Here is a 13730-nt window from a genome sequence, read left to right on the forward strand (position 1 = left end):
TTTTATATTTTTGCAGTGAAGAAGCTCAGTACTGGTTTATGTTTGCTGCATCTCCAGTTGTAAAGGATTTGAGGCGCTGGCCTGGAGCCGTCTGTTATGCAACAGATTATTAGCTTTAAATCTAAGCTCTTTACTGCTCAGCGAGGGGTTAAACCTGCAGGTCGTTTGTAAGCACAGGCAGATCTGGAATCAGATGACTCACCCTCCAACAGCACTGTAAGCATTGCTGCGTGGCCATCTCGCAGTTTATAGATCAGTTTCAAGTCAATGGGTCATATCTGAAGAGATAATCCTGGTTTGGGGGCGGTTCTGGTTCCAGACTCGGCCTGGAGATCAAATTAACAGGGACCTCAACTGTCTCAGTTAGAGAAACCCATTGAACCTCAGGACACAGTCGATTACACAGATTTTTATTTTTTTTTTACACGTATCACACCAAAGAGGGGTGACTAATTAGTTACACTCTACTTTGTGTTGGTCTGTCTAATTAAAAACCAATAAAACACAACGATGTTTGCAGCAGTGCAAACTGCTAGCTAAAATGTGTGTCTTAGCTAGCAGGGTTAGCTAAAATGCGTTTAGCTAACACATTTTTCGTTTAGCGTTTTTGCAAGGTAAATCCTAAAGCGCTAGTTTACTTGGCTCTTTGGAAAACTTTCAGTTTATTAAAGTTCAACATTTGTGTTGAAGTTTTGATTATCGATTAAGAATTCTTCAGGTAATTAGCCGTTTAGTTTCATGCTCTTATTTTGAAGTGGTTGAAGACCGTTTACGCAGCACTTCCGTTGCCAAATTTCCGTCTTTTAGGAAGAACATGAAACACATTGCAGAAAACAGAACATGAGCAAATACATCTAGAGGCATTATAGATCATGTAAATCATGTGAAAATTACATCAATCCTTTGAGACGAGATATCATTTGAAATTAGCGCCTTAGCATTAGCTTCTGCTAAGTGTTGGTGTAGTCAGTGCTTTAGCATTAGCATAACATACGGTATTATGTATAATTAGTGGTTCGGGGTTGGTACAATAAACTTTTGTAGTTAGCAATGCCAGGAAGTTTGTAGTATGACAAAAATGTTAAAGGATGTGTATATTTCTACAGGAAACTGCAGATCTTTTAATATTTAAACACTATTTTTTTTACACGGGGTTTATCAAAGGTTGATAATCAAATAAGCTGGAAAAAAGACAAGCTCAAGGTAGCTTTGTTTCTAGTTTATGGCTCATATGAGTAACATCACATACATCATACATAGTGCACAATAACAACTCATTTATAAAGTGCATTTGCTTTATGATGCACCATCTTTCAGCTTAACAAGAACACAAATCCTGCAAGAAGTGCATCTACTGTACACACATTCCTTCACGAAGCTTTACACGTTACAAATACAGTCATTATTATGGTCATTTTGTCTACCGTTATGCATTCAGTTAAGCTACTACACAATTCAAGTATAATCTCAGTATTATGTATTACAGAAATCCTGTAATAATACTAGAATTGTCTATAGTTGTATTAGTAAGTCTTAAAGGCAGCAGGCAAACTACAAGCAAACAATATGCTCTTTCACAGTCGTAAAATAAATTAGATGCACAAAACATTTACAGTTTTTTTTATTGAATTTCCTTTACTTCTTGTCAAAATCTTTGGAGGAATACTTTTGAGAGCAACTGTTTAAAAGTAAATCTGCTGCAGCTCTTCTGATATTTTCAATGACCTAGCCAGAAACTTTTGGGATTTCTGCAAATTTTACATTTTATAATTTCTAACTTTTCAGAATTTCTAGATTTTTCTTTTTTTCAGTTTGTAACACTTGGTATGAAATATTTTCCCAGTTGGCAAATGCATGTTTCATGAGCTAATAAACATGATGCTCCACATCAGATGTGTTATGAAGTAAAGTTTAAATTACTTCACAAGACTTGTTCACCAAAACTTAGAGGTTACTTTTCAAAAACTTCCCAAGATAATTTCTAGACTTTAACTTACAGGTTACTGTCACCTCTGATCTGATGATCAGATACAAGAAAAAAAATCATATTTTTTTCTATTCGTATAATGCATTAAAGATTAAGAATGTCCACTCTTTTAGTTTATGAAGACATCAACCAACCGCATGCATTTTGATGCATTTTTTGGAGCTTAATAAAAGTAATAAATATTTAAAACTTATGCTTTGAGGCATAAATTAGGCTAATATTGTAATTCCTTCATTTACTGTAAAATCTACTACATTTATCAAAGAACTTCCAGCACATTTTTCTCTTTTATGTGTGGGAAAAAAGTCAGAATCAGTAGGTTTGAATCAGGAAAAGCTCGACTGGTGGATCTCACTTTTAGGGAAGAGGAAGGATTGTTTCCCAGAACGGTTCCCACACATGTGAGGCAGAGTACAGTGGAGACGGATGTTTAGGCACTGGTGTTTCTGTGCAAAAGGAGCCACTTTTTTTAAACGAGCTGGTTTTATTGAGCCCTACTCTTTCTGAATTATCTTTATCTCTAAACCTGCTTTGGTTGGAAATAAAAGTCTTTACCAAGACCGTTTCCTGTGCTGGGAAAACAATATTGAAACTTTTTGCAGAAGAAACTAATTCGAAGTTGGTAGCGCTTCATCAACTGAGGCCCCTCCTCTGTGTTCAATCAGGTCTTCTTTGGTTTTCTGAATGCGGGAAAAGATTTCCCTAAAAAGGTCCTTGTACTCCGGTTGGTGAAAGTCATCCTCGCTGTCGTCCGCCTCCACTGGAGCAGGAGAAGATTCGCAGAGCTCCGAGTCCTGATGCCCGCAACGTTGCAGCAGCTCGTCATACTTCACCTGCAAGGCACTGTACTGGGCATCGACCTCGTTGAGCAGCGAGATACCGCGGTACTTCACCACCTCGGGTCGACGCACGCAGGAGCACTCATGGTCGTAGATCCTGCTGGGAGAGTCGGGCGCCTGAGTGGCCTTCATCTGACGCTCACTGGCCCAGCGCTTCAGAACGGCTGGACTTTTGACAGCAGCCGGCACTCCTTCGTTCTCCTCCTCTGGGTTGAGTAACAGCAGGCCATGAATGACCTCTGACCTGGGTGACCGTGAAGATGATTGTGATTTCCAGAGTTGACGAAGCTCCTCGGTCTCCTGTTCCAGCTCAGACACTCTGGACTGTTGGAGGACAAGAAAAAAAACAGAAAAAGGGAAAATAATCAAAATATGTTCAAGATACATCAAGATCCTTCCCAAGTAACCAGCAAACTCAGAGAAAATTCTAGAAAGTACCTGGTAAGTGCAAAATTCCCATCTTGTATGTTCTTCTAAAAACAACCCAAGTACTTAAAATAAAAACGACAAGCTGTTTTTTGGCAGTAGGTTAATGTTGTTTGGTGTCTAGAAAACGAGCCATTTCAAAACCCTCCCAATTGTTGAGCCACGACTGATGAACACTGCTTCGTTACCTAGCAACCGCAGTCCAGCCCAGCCCATTACCTCGCAACCCATGCTAAGTTCCAGCTAGTTTCCTTTGCTGGTTTTAACACTGTATGGCTTTTCCAGCAGTACAAGGGCTGCTGGAAAAGACGAGAGTTTTGTTGTTGGCTTGCCATTCACACCCACTTGCTACATTCTTGTTATCTGTGCAGGAGGCTCTACTTGTGCTTTTCAAAAATGTACAGTTGTACAATTGCGCATCTGTTTGCAGCTATTTTCATATGTGAGTGTAAAAGTTGAGTTGCAGCAGATTTCATTTGGATTTAAAGTGACAAGCGGCCCTAAAACAACTCATTCTGAAAGGAGCTCAAAACAGGCAGAACTGATCAGACTAAAATCACCTTCCCAAAAATTATTTTGTACAAAAAATGTTTTGTATCACCAATGGACCTATCCTAACTTGTTCAAGAAAGACTAATAGGTCGCCCTTCAATAGAAATAGATATGACTGGACAGTCGGTAAAGTGGTGATGAGTTTAGTGTACCTGACATCCCTCCATCCTTGCCAGCTGTTGCTCCAGAGCCGCGTTTTCTCTGGCGAGCAGCTCCGCCTCCGTCTCCGCCTCCTCACGTCGCGCCCGTTCAGTGGCAAACTGAGTCTGGAGGGCGCGCAGGGACTGCTGCAGTGTCGCCTGCGCCTCCTCACGCCATGATGCCACTGACACTTCGAGGTTGTCCAAACCTTCCTCAGGATCAACTTCATACCTGCAGAGAGACGTGGACACGTCTTTGAGCCAGATCTCAAGTTTCCCCCTTGTGTCTCATTAGATTTCAAGCTTTTATTGTTGTTAATTTTTGATGGGTAAAACACAGAATGTGACTGTAAAACTAAAACAACGGTTGCAAAAGAGTGCTGAACCCAAACATATTCATGGAAAATTGAGTTGAAGGAAAAACTGAAGTACAAAAAAAGGTGCTGAAGCATCACTGTAGCAGTGTCATGTCTGATTGTGTCCATGTTACACCATTTTGATGTGGTAATTAATGCAAAAGGAGCCTTGATAATTCTTTTAGTGGATATATTACATATTACCTTGATATTGACATTTCTGTGTTTAGAAAAACAGAATAAAAATCAGCACTGGTTGGTAGGAACAAGATGGCCATTTAAAGTCACAGACACAAGGTTGGAGACTGCAGCTAGTGATTAATACTTGGTAACACTTTATTTGACAGGGTGACACTGTCATAAACATGATATAACACCTGATATGAACATGAAGGAGTCTTTATGGATTTATGGATATCTATGATTGTTGTCATGAAGTATCATTCAGTAAGTAATGACAATTTTAATGCAAAGTTGCTCTAAAAGTTGCATTGAAAGTCCCTTAAAAGTGCCAACTTTGCATTATTATTTACAGAATAATGCAAAGTTGGGACTTTTATTGCAACTTTTACAGCAACTTTGCATTAAGTGTCATTATTTACCGAATGACACTTCATGAGAACAGTCATAGACATTCATATGCACACCCCTTCAAATAAAGTGGTACCAAATGTGTTACGATATGAGAATAAAGTTGAAATATTATGAGAATGTATTAGTAACTTTATGACTCTTGGATAAAAATGAATTTAAAAAATCATCAAAATGAGGAATGTTGAGCATCCAGAGTTATACTACTGTATAAGTTCAATCTGGAGAGACTCAGACGGAGATGAGAAGACAATTAGAAGAGTTTATTGACAAACAGAATTTAAAGTCTTTGGCGCTCGGGCCCCGGCTGGGGATAACGGTTATCGCAGCGTTAGCGATAGGCTTCAGATGAGCATCCCCGATGCTGTTAGGAACGTCATCCCCCGGGGCCCGGCACTGGTGGTGGAGGTTGAAGAAGGGTGCGGGCCTCGGGACCGGGCGAATGGAGGAGAAGGGGTGGTGGTGGGTTGAGCTCGGCTGGAGAGCGAAGGACACCATGGATGAAGGTCCTTATCAGCTGGGACTTGGTCGGTGATTGGACGTGACGTGGCTTGGTCCGGCGTTGATAGGTCGACGATTGTGGGCAGGTCGCTTCAATTAACGGGTCCCGGTGGGGATAAAAGAGTCTTCCAGTTTGAATTTGCGCCTAGGCTTCATTTTAACAAATAAGGAAATATTTCACCTTTTAACATCAAATTATTATCAGCAGCAGGACTTTGAAACACTTGTGTCTATTTCGCAGAAAGAGCAGACTTGACGAGTTGGTCAGATCTTTCCTCTCATTAAAACAACTTTTTCTAGTAATTTTTCAACTCTGGTAATATTGTGTCTTTATTTTTGTAATATTGTAACTTTATTCTGGTAATTCTTTGTCTGGCCTTAATACTCTGTCGTAGTTCTCCGGTTGGTTAACAAATAAATGCATATTTATTAAATATTTACAGGCTATCAGTCTGATGAATCAGTCTTATTTTTAACAGAGACTGTTTGATCAGCTATTTGTGTCCACTGTTGCATAAGCATGTGTTCATTCTAATCTCTGACGCTTCAGACGGGGAAAACAAAGTGAAAGGTGCCAGGAAATGCACACGCAGAATTAAAGGGTCAAAGTTCACGAGACAGGTCGCTTCTTGAAGGAGTGAGGTTCAGTGCGATGCTGAAATAAACATTAAAAAATAATGTTTTTAACTAATGTCAGGTGGAGTTTATGTTTCAGGTGTTTTTTGTGTTTGATAATGATACAAGAAAACACAAAAAGGAGAAGAAATCTTTAAAAAATGTATCTAATCAAGAAGGTAATGTGATTAGATTAAAATCAATCGGCTTGAGAAGGTTATCGACCGATGTCTGAGCCCTCCAGCTCAGACTTTGGCCTCCTTCCTTTCAGCCTTCTCCAACACACCGCACTCTTGACTCCAGACGCTGCAGTCTCCTTATCGGAGAGACGTCCACGCATCTGAGCTGGATATATTCCCACCAAGCCCCCTTAACAGGATTACACACAACAGAGACTAAACTGAGTGATCGAACCTGTCCCAGTGCAGACAAACAGGAAGTGGCTGCAGCGTGAAGAGAGCACACCGCTGTGAGGAGCAGGATTAGTGTGAGGGAGCATTTACTGATCCCTTAGCAAAGCTTACAAAGACCTTCTGGATCTGTGACAAAGGAGTTAGAAATATTTTAAAAGCCTCAACTACACTCAGTGGAGATAAAGACCAAAGAGGAGCCACAAACCTTGGTGTCTTACTAGCTTACTGTAAGAAATAAAGAGTTTCTTGTCAAAACAGGACACAGAAAATTGTTGTCAATGTTTTTTCTCAGCTCTGAAACAAACTCATTGAAAACCTGAGATGTACTGAAAACATTGGCTCCTTTACAAGATGACCTTACTGTTTACTCACTGTTTCTACTAGTTTAAGACTTTTTAAGACCATTTACATTTAAATTAAGAATTCACATATTTTGCAATGCTCTCTACAGCCTTAACCCCCATAATGCCTTGCTTTTTTCACAGAATGCACCTTGCCTAACATGGGTTGGCGACAGAAAGGAGGGGATGCAACATGGGTTGCAAGTTGCCATCCAGCCAACTTGCAATAAATTTGCTCTTACCCAGGACAAACGGCAAAAACCTAGCTAGCTATGAAGGGTTTATTAGCAGCTAGTTCGCTGCCTAGCGAACTAGCTGCTAATAAACCTCAACCGCAACAAAGATGATTTGAGTGCAACTCAAACTTTGCCTGACAGAAAAGTCCCGCAAAAAAAAAGATTAAATAATGCTGCAACGACAAAATTTAAGGCCAACACAAATTTCCCCCCATGAATTTAAGACATTTTAAGGCCGCAATTTTAGATATATGAATCTCAGACTTTGATGCCAACAAATCCCACGGCAACAAAATCAGTGTGAGCATCTTCACCTGTGTGCGTTTTGCAGCTCCTGCAGGCAGCACACGCTCTGAGTGCTGCGAGGCGGCCATCTTTCTCCGCATGGAGACCGCTGAGACTGACGTGAAGTTAGCTTCAGCTCCTCCACCTGATGCTGCAGCTCTTCCACCTGCGTCTGCAGCAGCTCCACCGTCTCCATCAGCCTGAACAGAACGTCACATAGAGTTGATAAGAAGAAATATTTCAGTCATTAAAAAAAACCTGTTGTCGTCCTTCCAGATCAGATCTCTCACCCGTGGATCTTCAACTGGGCCGTCCGGTTGTCCAGAACCAGTTTCTGGTTGCTCTGCTCCAGCTCTCTGGCAGAAACGTCAAGCTGCTCGTAAACTTTAGCGTGCTGGTCGTTGACCTGCCGGAGGAGGTCAACCTGTTTCGTCAGGTACTGGAAAAGAGGGGAAGTTAAGTTTGAGGGAAGTGGAAGAAAACAATTTCTAGAGTCTTTTTAGGAGTGTTTGGAGCTCTTAGCTATTCAACACAAAATTTTAAGAAGGTATTTTTGGTCTAGTTTCTATAACACTTGAAATAAGTCAAAACTACAAGTAACTTTTCAGTAATACATAGTAGGAGTTATGAGTAACTAATTTCTTAATATTGATGGAAAAGTATGAGTTCCACCGGCAGATTATTTTACATTTAACATGGGAAAAACAAATTGTTATAAGTGAAATAATTTCCCAGTGAAACTTGTAAATAAAATGATGCATCATTACAGTTAATACCACATAGATTGTTTATGAAATGTTAAAAAAAAAGTAAAAAGTGTGGTTAATATTTGCTTTCCTAAGCAATAATTAACCATTGGTTAATGGTTAACCATTGATTATATTTCATCCACAATACAATCATGAATTTCTACATCTTTATTTTCCAGAGAACACCTTTAATGTTTTAGGTAAGCTTCAGTGCCTCCGAGGGCAATTTATCTTATCAACTACTGAGACAAGAACCTGCTGAGACTTTCTGCAGCTTATCTGCCGAGTGAAAATTGGCTCAGGTTAGAGAAATGTTCACCTCACACAACACTGGGTATAATTTTCAATCTATGTGGAATAAAGGTCACCGTAAGTATAAACCCGTGAACCCAGTTTGTGCTTTTAAAACCCACTGAGGCGGGAAATTAGGATTATTTAACCATGTAAAACGAATGACGAGTGAATGAAGTTCTGATTAGAAATGGATATGATTACCATTGCTGTCCAACCAGATTTCTTGGATATTGGGTAAATATTGTGTGACTTTAAATAAATATGCAACGTTTTCACAATTTTGGACATTGGCACCAAATTTCAATGTACTTTGGATGATTTTTGTGCAATAAATCAAAACAAAATGGAGCATGAATATGAATAGGAAGGAAAATAACACGTTTTTCATCTTCTTTTTATTTCAATTGATTACGAAATCAACAATAAATCAGTTGTGCTATATTTTATTCCGGAGTTAAAGGGGTTCATTTTGTTATTAGTAAAAAAATGTTTAATTCCACTTCACTGTTAAATGTGGGTCTATCCCATTAAAATTCATTGAAGTTTGTGGGTGTAACGTAACAAAATGTGAAAATGATCAAAGGGTATGAACGCTTTTCTAAGGTACTAAATGTACATTTGAAAAAAGGAGCAGCAAAATGTTTTTTTTATGGGCGTCTCCTTGAGAGTCGCAGTAAATCAGAGACAATACTTCCGCTCTTAAGAGATTAATTTGGTAACCAGCAGGAATGAGCAGGTTATTCATTTGGACTCATGCACCCAAGGCTGAGCTGGTTGAAATAAATTTAATTAAAGTCTGGGGACCTGTTAGGAATCTTGAAATCATTACTTACGGTGCATGCAGTGGAGGACAAAGAAACAGCTCTCCACAGGGACGGTAAATTGCCGTTTTTGTTGCCTAATCGGCAGATTGCAAGACTTCGTGTTTGGTCATGGTTCAGTGACGCTTCGTCTGTCAGCTCCAGATGAAAAGGGTTTTGCATATCAGGTAAAACATCTTATAGCACAGGGCTGAGCGATAAATCACTTTCAGTGATTAATCTAATTTTTGGTTTTTGAAAATTTAATTTAATCTGGATTTTTTTTTTTCCATCAATGCACTCCTTGGGTTTTTGTAGGTCGGAGTGATGTCACCACGCTCAGGACCACCATCTTGTTTGATAAGCATGTTATTTATTAGGACGTTGAATTCAGGTCAACTCTACCACAGAGTATTAGGAACAAGCTATTATTTTTTTCTTAATTATGAGGTTAAAGTCATAATCTTACAGGAATACAGTCGCACGGCAATAGTCAAAATATTATGAGAATAAAGTTATTACATCAGGAGAATAAAGTCATAGTTTTGTGAGAACTCAAATGTGAAAAATAAAAAGTTAAAATGAGAAATGTTGAGCATCTTGTGAAGTTATACTCTGGTATAAGCTTTACAGATTAGTACTTAATCTTTTAGCACATCGGCATCAAATTATTATCAGTAGCAGGACTTTGAAACAATCTTGGAAACAACTGTGTCTATTTTGAAGAAAGATTTACAACTTTCTTCTCCTAATTTTAAAACGTTTTTTCTGGTAAAACTGCGTCTTTTTTCCTGCCAATATAACTGTATTCTTGTAATTAAACAAAATTTCTCAATCGTCCAACTCACAGAAAGAATGATGGAACTAAAAACCACGTTTTGAAAATATTTTTTGTCATTTGTAATTTCTTTTTTAGAAAACAAAAACAAAACAAAAAACGAGGAAAATTGAAAATCGGATGTGGTCTGAAAAAAATCTGGGACTTCATTTTAGAGCCATATCCCGCAGCCTGACTGTAGCGTGACTTTTAGGCTGAATTTTAGGTCAAATCAGTGGTTTTGTGAAGGAGGTGTGTCAAGCAATACATCAGAAAGGTTGCACCATTTCCTCCTCACCTCGATCTCCTGCAGCTGCTCCTGGTTGGTGGAGCACATCTGCTGCAGGCCCTGCTCCAGCTCCCGGTTCCTCTCCAGGAGAGACTTCCCCAGCTCGGCCGCCAGCTGCAGGTCTGCAGGAGAGACGGGGCGGTGAGCAGGAACCAGACGCCTTTTCTCATCCACGTTTAGAGCCACCAGAACGGGCATAGGGAGCTTCTGCAAGCTGCTTTAGGAAGGTTTTATTTTTTTTATTTATTTTTTTTGTCCATAACCTTTTATTTTCTTCCCTTCTGGATAAGGATTTATTTTTAAACTCACTGCAAAAACCCAGCTTTTGAATACACAACCAGTGCTATTAGATTTCCTTATTTCAGTCTAGATTAAAAACTTAAACATGGTCAGAATCAATGATGTTGCTATAATATTCCGCTAAAGCTAGCTAGGGGAAAGAAATAGCACTTTAAAAGTTTGATGTTTCTATAGAAATCTTTTAAATTAATAGTTTTCTTGTGTACAATGTACACAGATGGAGCAATATATTTGCAAACAACTTTGCACAAAACATTAAAGTTGATCGGAATCGATATTTGAATCAGTATCTGAATAAATTTGCATATGTGGAATAAAGCAAACAAACGGAAATTAAAATTTTTGAAAATGGCTTTTTTTTCTCTTATTTATGGTGAAGACGAAAGTGATGACACTCTTAAAATAAAGGGGAAATTGTTGTAACATAATACTTCTACGGCAAAAGTTAAAATTCACTATTCAAATTCATTATTTTTAATTTATAATTGATGCTTTAACAAAGCATATTTTATTCCAAGGAGACACGTTAACACGTTACATTTACACATTTCCAAACTGCATTATGCCTCCTTACCTGATTCACAATTTAACACAAATAAAAGTGTAAAACAATGCCCATCAGTTGGAAAATATTAAAAGACATAAAAAAGGAAAAGATATTCTTAAACAAAGCTCTTCTGTTTTTTTCTCACTTTGCCGCATATGTGAATATTCTGCTGACCCAGGCTGCCTTTTTCTGCATCCAACAAAAAATAATTAAATCTTTTAAAACAAGTTGGATGCTTTGTGAAAAAACAAGTGTCTTAAATAGTAAATGTTGTATACCTTAAAATACAGGAATTTAATAAAAAAAATCTACCACATAAACGTTTAAAAGTGATTTGCTTCCTGGTTTATGTATTACAATTTTTTTTTTTACTGCATTTAACCTTTCATCGCATATTGACAGTTAATAAAAAGGGCACAGATATATATTTGATCTTTAGGGGATCCTTAACAAAGACAGAAAGGAAATGTACCATGTTCAAGGTCCTGCTTGTCGTACCACGGTTCCTCCTCCTTGATCTCAAATTCCTCTTCGACAATCATGTCTGCCAGCATCTTCCCGCTAAAAACCCGTCAGAAAATCCAATTTATATTTCTGTTTCTAAACATGGCTAAAAGCAGAGGAGAAGCCGGTTCCGAGAGACTTCTGTCCGCCTGCAGTGGCCGGTGTGCGGCACCCACTAACGGTCACACGGATAGACAGCTCGCCGCTAGTGAAGCTGGGAAGCTATCTGATCACGTTTCCGGTCTAGATTTTCAAAATAAGTCGTGTTTAGCTCGTTAAAAGAAGTACAGTCAGGGTTTTTTTTTTAAATTAGGGCTTCATTTTGGCAGTCAGAGTAATTAGAAGTACAGATGCAGTCAGTGATAAAAAAAAAAAAAAAATTGCTCTTGGCAGAGATTTATTGCAAAATAAAATTAAATAAGGTATTGATATTGTCACTTTAGCATCAGAACAAACCATATGTAACTCCCATTTACCAATAAATCCCCGTATATATCATATGCAAAAAATAAAATGAAAATTATCAAGTTATTTTTTACACATTTATAACAATGTATTATGCAGTCAACAAGATGCCAAAACACTCACCAACTAAACCGAAAAGTGTAAACTGTTATTTATAATTTTAATTCATTTAATATTTTTGACAACCAAATTTTGCAGGATGCTTTTAAAATCACCTGACAGAGGAAAACAGGCAAACAGAAAATGCTCCAAAAATATAATCAGTTTTAAACACTATAGGACACAAGTAATAAAGATTTGTGATTCCAAATAAGGACATTAGAGATCTAGTGGTTTTACAAAATGTAAAGTTGAAGTTTGTTACTTTTTATTCTATTGTATTATGGCTGGAAAGAAGCTTGTTTAAAAGAAAAACATAATCATTTAATTAAGTGATTGGAATTCTTTTTTTTTTACTTCTTAAATCTGCTGTAGATCATTTCTTATTCTATACGTAGGACTTTTAAGTGAATATTTTCTGAAAACGATAAATAAAAACAAAAAAAAAAGTAGTGCCTTTATTGTGAAGACAAATACTTTCTATTTCCGGTCTTTGCCTAGCGCCGTTTCACATCCCTTCTACACCTGCTCCTCGGTGAGGGCTTCCTGCATGAAAACTGTACCGGACATTTTCACCATCACCACACGAGGACGCTGCAACGAAAGAAGAAATTTCTCTTTTTCAAGTAGCTTGAAAGTAAAATACAGCAATATACTATTATTACATAATCTTATTAAATATTGAACTACAGCAGCCATATTTAATTAAATAAACCAATGAAATTCTGAGTTTGCGATGTTTTTATTAACCCAATAACATATTGAACTTCAGCCTCTTGCAAAAATGGTAAAATCAGCTTTAGAATCAGCTTTATTTGTTTGTTAAATGTTATTTTCATACACTTTCAGTAACAAGTGTTTATTACATATTCCACACTCAAAAATGAGAACTTTTGTGATTGAATTTATGAAAAATCCATAAAGCCATTGTAAGTACTCTTTCTTAGCAGTTGGGGGCACTGTAGCTTCATTTTCTGTTTAATTTCTCTGCTTAAGGGAGTCAGATTCAACTGTACTCCTGTATTCAGTCTAGACAGAGAGAATATGATATTGTCAGTAAATGTATTCATTTAAAAAGATAAAACATTACCAAAGGAAGCTAATCCACAGATCACAGTAAATCAAGTATTTCATCAGCTGCAGAAGCAAATCTTGATTTCAGATGAGAACAAAAAACTGTTTCCTTTGGTGGATGTTTTCTTTTGGGGAAACGTCTTTCTGATCATAAATTATTTGATAATCTTGAGCCAATAAATATGGGAGATTTTTATCCGTCTTCTTTTTTTTCTTATGCTGTTTTACGTTTTGGTAAATTTATATAACAAAATGTCTCACAAAAACAATAAATAACAAAAAAGGTTTTGTTATGACTCAGCTGCTATGAGAGGAAACCAAACAATAATCTTCCAGAGACTGAAACTGTTATTAACTCAGGATCTTTGTTTTCTCTCCTGGGTTTTGGACATCCGTCTGTTCATATGCGAGTATTTTATAACATTTCACATGGAGTGACTCAATGATTACTCCGCTGGAGCTTCAGCTCTGCTGCTTCCACCTACACTAATACTTATAACTTTTTTAGTG

General features: G+C 37.8%; 1 protein-coding gene across 1 annotated transcript; it reads right to left on the minus strand.

Annotated features, from left to right (window-relative positions):
* Positions 1–1204: 1204 nt before the first annotated feature.
* On the minus strand, positions 1205–11775 carry LOC116727751 (cerebellar degeneration-related protein 2-like). The gene is made up of 6 exons (XM_032575397.1): positions 11551–11775; positions 10241–10353; positions 7573–7721; positions 7312–7482; positions 3957–4176; positions 1205–3150 (listed from the first exon to the last, which is right to left on the minus strand). Exons 1-6 carry the CDS (start codon positions 11630–11632, stop codon positions 2596–2598), a joined length of 1290 nt encoding a protein of 429 aa, XP_032431288.1. The 5' UTR covers positions 11633–11775; the 3' UTR covers positions 1205–2595.
* Positions 11776–13730: the final 1955 nt, after the last annotated feature.

This window comes from Xiphophorus hellerii, chromosome 10 (assembly GCF_003331165.1).
Source record: "Xiphophorus hellerii strain 12219 chromosome 10, Xiphophorus_hellerii-4.1, whole genome shotgun sequence".
Classification (NCBI taxonomy): Eukaryota; Metazoa; Chordata; class Actinopteri; order Cyprinodontiformes; family Poeciliidae; genus Xiphophorus; species Xiphophorus hellerii.

Excerpts from the sequence above, each read along its gene's own strand:
- LOC116727751 (XM_032575397.1), bottom strand. The coding sequence starts at position 11,632 with ATGCTGGCAGACATGATTGTCGAAGAGGAATTTGAGATCAAGGAGGAG. Across the intron at positions 7,722-10,240 it reads AGCAGCTGCAGGAGATCGAG|TACCTGACGAAACAGGTTGA; the intron begins GTGAGGAGGAAA and ends CCTCTTTTCCAG. Across the intron at positions 3,151-3,956 it reads CAAGGATGGAGGGATGTCAG|TCCAGAGTGTCTGAGCTGGA; the intron begins GTACACTAAACT and ends GTCCTCCAACAG.